This window comes from Punica granatum, unplaced genomic scaffold, assembly GCF_007655135.1.
Source record: "Punica granatum isolate Tunisia-2019 unplaced genomic scaffold, ASM765513v2 Contig00420, whole genome shotgun sequence".
In the NCBI taxonomy this organism is placed as follows: Eukaryota; Viridiplantae; Streptophyta; class Magnoliopsida; order Myrtales; family Lythraceae; genus Punica; species Punica granatum.
Genome location: NW_022204335.1, coordinates 66,594 through 73,095, shown reverse-complemented (window position 1 = coordinate 73,095; position 6,502 = coordinate 66,594). Strand labels below are relative to the sequence as shown.

General features: G+C 45.9%; 1 protein-coding gene across 1 annotated transcript; it reads left to right on the top strand.

Annotated features, from left to right (window-relative positions):
- Window positions 1-1,842: 1,842 nt before the first annotated feature.
- On the top strand, window positions 1,843-4,568 carry LOC116190321 (probable GTP diphosphokinase CRSH, chloroplastic). The gene is given in 6 exon segments (XM_031520006.1): window positions 1,843-2,105; window positions 2,108-2,290; window positions 2,409-3,344; window positions 3,643-3,769; window positions 3,772-3,926; window positions 4,314-4,568. Coding segments are annotated over 6 exon segments (1,677 nt in total). The 5' UTR covers window positions 1,843-1,910; the 3' UTR covers window positions 4,395-4,568.
- Window positions 4,569-6,502: the final 1,934 nt, after the last annotated feature.

The window sequence follows — 6,502 nt, the reverse complement described above, 5'->3', positions numbered from 1 at the left end:
AGATTAGCCTGAACATTAGAAGAGTAATTGAACTGAAAAAACGGGGCAATATGGCCAGGTCTGTTGCAGTTCTGACATGTGACCGATGAAGAAACTGGACTGTAAGGAAATGCCAGAGTGGACTGGGCTTGGAGTGGGCCGAACCGAGAGGGCCTAAAAGGCAAGAAGGATCCGGGTGAGAGAAGGTGCCGGATCTAGTGTTTCACGGATCTCGGTTCAGGTTGTCCCGGGTCGGATTGAAATGCTGACCCGAGCCGCTCCCAAGTCGTCCCTGTCCTGCGAAAGAATTAGGGTTAGGGGTATTCATTCCCCTCCTGTTGCTTTGAAAACCAAACCCCCCCCACAAAAAAAGCCTCCTCCTTGCCCGTGCCCATTCCAGTAGCCACCGGAATAGGATTCGCCGTGACCGTCACCGAAGAACCTAGTGTTGTGGCCGCCGTAGCTACTTCCGTTTCCTCTGCCACTACTTTTCCTTTCTTCCCTTTACCGCGATCTTCATTTCTCCCTCGACCGTCTGCAAAATTCACTTCTGTGGGAGGGGGCGTCGAGAATCCCAAAGAGAAAGAGGAGCTGAGCCGACTGCTCCTTCATGGCAGCATAAGAGTGGCGTTCATCGTGCCCCATGAGGAGCGAGGTGAGCTCATCGATACTCATCGTTACCATTGTGTCTGATTTGGCTAGGATAAGGGGCTCCCATTCCGGTCCTAGGCCAATGTAGATACATCGGTTAACTTCTGCCTGAGTCTTAGGTTTACTGATTTGGGCGAAATTAAGGGCTTTCTTCTTGACTTCATTGATAAATCCCAGCATAGATGAGCCTTTGCGAAGATCGCGCCATTGCTGTTCCAGGAGGTCCTCTTGTGCGGCTGTCTGGCTGAGGAAGGCCGTTTTCCAAGGAGCGCCAAGCCTCGTGGGATGTCTTGGCAGAGAGAATGGTGACGCCAATTTCTTCAGTCACTGCTGGTTAGTGCAAACTTATCTCTAGATACCCACTTCTGATGCTCTGGATTTTGCAAGTCACTGCCGTTTGGTCTTTGGACAGTTTTGCTGGGTTCTGGTACTCGGCCTTCAGCATAGGAGAGGAGACCATAAGTCTCGAGTAAGGGGCTCATGATGCCCTTCTAGAACATATAATTCCGACCATTCAATTTAACTTGAACAGTAGGAATAGAGGAGGGAAGGTTAAGAATTGAAGTAAAGTCAACCATAGTTGGTTTAAAGGTCGGGAAAAGGGGAGAAAAGGTTAGGAAGAGGGAGAGAGGGTATAGGTTGGCCTGATCGAGATCGGCTATGTAGATCACTCGATCGTAGGCTCTGATACCATATGAGATTAGATGAATTGGCTGCTGAAACCTCAACTTAATGTTCGAGGTGGTGTATTGTATTGCATATATAGATATGTACATGATGTGAATATAGAAAGCAATAACTACAGGATTATAATACACACCTATACAAGGAAAGCTAGGATTTGAGATCGTTGTTTCTTCTATTGCTCATGATTTCCTCTATTAACCCACAATATCCACAATATTGTACGACTAATTTACGAGACAACTGTACCGATTGCACGGGGACACAACTGCATGAGAGCCACATCCCTCGGCGTTACTCGGGTTAACGCCGTCTAGTAATCTCGACCCAATAATTAGATTTTATTTTTTGGTGGTGAACAAACTATTTTCTTATTTCCTTAATTACTTGTAGATATTGTCCTTAATAATTTTCCCCAATTTTCCAACTGGAAAAAAAAATGTTAAAAACGTGCTGCCGCGAAACCGTTGCCCACCTCATAAACAAAGCAACGTCACCTAGGCGTTATCGAAATTAACCACCAAAAAGAAAAGAACACAAAATTTAGGAATTTCTCTGCAAAGTCTTTCCTCCCCGAGGCCAGAAAATCCATTTCCATGGAGCTCTACTCTGCCACTCCCCGTGACATCTCCCTCTCCAAGCTCTCCCCTTTCCATCCTTCAGCTCAGAGGAGACCCCCCGGGTCCACACCGTCTTGCGCCCGCGCGGGGACGCTGTCCCTGAGGGCGTCGTCGAGGCCCCCGACCGCCGCGCTCGAGCACGCCGGCGGGAAGATGGTGGTGGAGCTGGTGGGGGGGCCTTCAACGAGCTGACGGAGAGGATGAGCGGAGTGGCTCTGTCTAAGAGCTCGTCCAGGATACTGTTCAAGGCCCTGAAGCTGTCCATCCCGATGCTGCAGAGCTTGGGCGTGGGCCCCGACGGCCGGCCTCTCCTCTCCAAGGCCCTCTCCGTCGCCGTCATCCTCGCCGACCTTCAGGTATAATATCTGCTTCCGATCGCCGCTTTGCTTCATTGTTCAATTTCTGATCTTTAGGTGTCAATTAGCTGTTGTTGTGTAATTGCTCTATGTTGTTTTTATAGTAATGTAATCCCAGATGGATGCAGAAGTGATTTCCGCCGGCATTCTGAGGGAAATCCTCGAGGCCGGAGCGGTCTCGATCCATGAGGTGAGGGATAGGATAGGTATGGGGACCGCTCATTTACTGCACGAGAGCTTGCGCGTTAAGAACTTCCCGTCCAAGGTCGATGTCTTGGATGAAGAGAGCGCTGCTGCCCTGAGGAAGTTCTGCCTCACGTTCTACGACATCAGAGCGGTGATTCTCGAGCTGGCTCTCAAGCTCGACACGATGAGGCACTTGAGTTACCTTCCGAGGTATGAGCAGCAGATGGTCTCCCTCGAGGTTATGAAGGTCCATGCGCCTTTAGCTCATGCTGTCGGGACCAAGCTCCTCTCTTTGGAGCTCGAGGATCTCTCGTTCCGGTACCTCTTCCCTTACTCGTACCTATATGTGGACACCTGGTTGCAGAGCCACGAGACGGGGAGTAAGCCTCTGATAGAGATATACAAGGACCGGTTGCTTCAATCATTGAAGAATGATAATGTTCTAGCTGAACTGGTGGAGGATATCTCAGTGCAGGGCCGTTATAAAAGCCGTTACAGCACCATGAAGAAGCTCCTCAAAGATGGGAGGAGGCCTGAAGAGGTAAATGATATTCTCGGACTGCGGGTTATACTGAAGCCAATGCCAGGAGTGGGTGATAAGATTGAAGTAGGGGAAAGGGCATGCTATCGGACACGTGAGATTGTCCAATCTCTATGGAAAGAAATGCCTCATAGGACAAAGGATTATATTGCTAGGCCTAAAGCGAATGGGTATCAGAGCTTGCATATGGCCGTTGACGTGAGCGAGAATGGGAGGTTGAGGCCGCTGATGGAGATACAGATCCGAACTACAGAGATGAACATGTTAGCAGCTGGTGGGACTGCATCTCACTCGTTGTACAAAAGTGGTCTTACCGATCCCGAAGAGGTAGCCCTTCTGTTCCCTTTTGCATATGTTATACCGCTGTTCCGTCGCTTCAATTATTGTGGTCTGATCCAATCCTTAGGAACCTGCCCCAAAATAATGAACTTACAGAATGGATTTCTTTATCATGAACATATCCGTTTTACCCGAATCACTTAACTGTTATCTGAACAAGTCAAAGTTATGTCTCAGTTTGAGAGTTAGGGCTTCCCTGCAGAAGGGCAGGCTAAACTGTTGCTTTAGTACCTTGTTAGGGCACTTTCCTGCTGGTGTTCACATGATTGATTTGTGAACGGCTTAGGCAAAACGACTGAAGGCAATAATGCTGGCTGCTGCTGAGCTGGCAGCCCTTCGACTTCAGGACCTTCCTTCCACAAATCATAAAGACATCGAGATCGATCACAGAGATCGAGTATTTCGCCTTCTTGACAGAATGGTGATGGTCGAATCAGCATAGAGGAGCTCATGGAAGTGATGGAGGAGCTTGGAGCCCCAGGCGAAGATGCGAGGGAGATGATGCAGCTTCTAGATTCCAACAGCGATGGGTCCCTTAGCTCTGATGAATTCGATGCCTTTCAGAAGCAGGTAATTTTTTAGCATAATCTTTTGAAACTGACTGGACTTTGAACCAACTGCACTGGTTCTCGAGTTCAACTATTTTTTAAATAAGTTGATGGAAAATGTCATATGAAAATGAATTTAACCAAACTTATGAATTTAGTAAACTATATATGGTAAAAACAAGCTGTAGCTTTCAAGCAGCAATAGGTCGGCCACATAAAAAACTGGCATGAATTAGCAAAGACGGAGGAGGGATAATAGATTTACTTGCATATCTGATTTTCTAGAGAAACTGAGGGGCAAGGGCCTTGATTCCAGATGGACCAATCGGATCGGGTTTCTTTATTACGAACTTCGATCTCATCCTTGTGGAGTTTCAGAACTGAGTTCAATAGGGTTGTTGCATTGCAGGTTGAACTTATGCGGAACTTAGAGGATCGAGATGATCAATACAGGACTATGCTGGATGAAAAATTCAACTGGGCAACATGACCGGGTTGATTTAGGCTTTTGACTTAGACCTTGTTGTTTCATACTGACACTGTGGATATGTAATGTACTTGTGATTAGATAGTGTAATATAAAACATGTATTTCCCAGATTCGAATGCAATGCAATAAAGAAACTACCGCTTTAAGTTAGCGATGGACCCCTTCTTGAAATTCATACTACATTTTCTTCCCAGACCCGTCCTTCTTCTCCACTTCCCTCTGTTCTCTGCTATAAGATTCTTGAATCCTCGAGATCTCTGTTTGGTCAGTTTGTTCTCCTGTATTGCATATACTGTTCAGCTCCATCTGTATTTGGTTTTCTTCTAGTATCTGCAACATGATTCCAGTTCTATGATCTGAAAGCGGAGTTAGATGGGTTCAACCTGCTAGTCTTTTTGATGCTGAAAGATCATGAACATACCATATCGACATAAGATGGTATACTATTTACAAAAAATGAATTCAGCTACTATGATACATTCCCCATGAGAAGATGGCAATGGATTCACGAAATGTTCTGTATTAATTGTGGAGTCGATGCGTCGTTTGGCGATAGATCAAGCAAGAGTTTGGCTGTTGCTGCATGTGCGGGGAGACCTTTCTGATTCATCTTCCGAAGGAGCTGCCCCACTCTTTGTCACCATATCTAAGAAATCCTCTAACCAGACATCGGATGTGCCTGCACTCAGGACACATCCCCTTCCTTCCATCTCATTGAACAATCTGAAAGCTTCACTCGTATAACCTTCATTACATAGTCCATTTATCAATGTAGTATAAGTCATAGCATTAGGTTCCACCATTTTTACAGACAAAATGCCCTCTGGCCCGTTCGAGCTTCCTGACATTGTACGTACCATTGATGAGTATACTGGAAATCATGGATTCATGATGTTAGCCTCCAACTTATGGTTCTCCATATGCAATTGCCTTGTCAAATTTGTTTTGATTTTACACAAGCAATCTAACACAGTAGCATATGTCGGGAGTTTGGAGGTTGCACAGAGTCATGCATCCTGTCAAGTAATTGTCGTGCAGCAAGAAAATTTCCAACAAGCCAGAATCCTCTGACGAGAGTGGTGTGTGTCACCACATTTGGAGTTAACCCTTGCCGAGTATTTCCCGATATAAGAACATGCTTTATCGTCTTGTTTGCCCTTGCAATATCTATTGGCCGGTGCATTATTAAGTGACTACATCAGGAGAAGAAATCCTCGCAAGCATTAGGCCAAACAACTAAGTAGCAGCATCCACCCGATCATGAAAGCAGTAACCATCAGTTAGTGAATTGTATGTGACTACATCGGGTTCCACATCTTTCTTGGTCACCACTTCAAGAATGAGCTCCGCCTCCAAAAGTTGCCCTTCTTTATAGAATGCATCCAACTAGATATTGAATGTATTAACGACTGATAGTATTCCCCTCCGCACCATCTCCTCGAACTGTCTCTTGACCGTTGCCCCAAATTGCAAGGGTGTTCGAGGTCACCAATATAGTCCAGACATAGATATTGATGGGCAGCCCCACGTGTGCAAGCGTTCTATCAAACTCGAAAAAGAAGAGAGAGGGAAAAAGGGGACCAACTGGAAGAGCAGCCATGCCTCCTGTGTTCTGAACGGAGTAGTGTCTCAACCGGACCAACACTCCCACAGATGACCCAACTCGAAAAAGAGGAGAGGGAAAAAGGGTACCAACTTGAAGAGCAGCCATGCCTTCTGTGTTCTGAGAGCCCATCCTCCGCATCCTTACTCTTCTTGATTGGATCGTCTTTGGTGGTTCACAGAGCACCGCACAACAGGAACATTTTTTTTTTTGAATCCTTTCAAAATTACACATTTGATTCAGAGTAATACCAAATGATAAACCATTTGCGTCACGACATTACTTCACGAGTTAGCTTTCTAACAGTACCTTATGATGTCTGTTTGCTCTCACAAATGAGGAGATACAAATTTTTTCTTCAGATTGTGCCACAAAAATTAGACGAACAAGGAGAGCTAAAATTATGCCAACTGCAAACAAATGCCTCGTGTTCTACGTGAACCCAAATGAGAGACCATCAAATCCTTGAGATCCATTATTGAGTTAACTACGCATAGGTGGTGGTT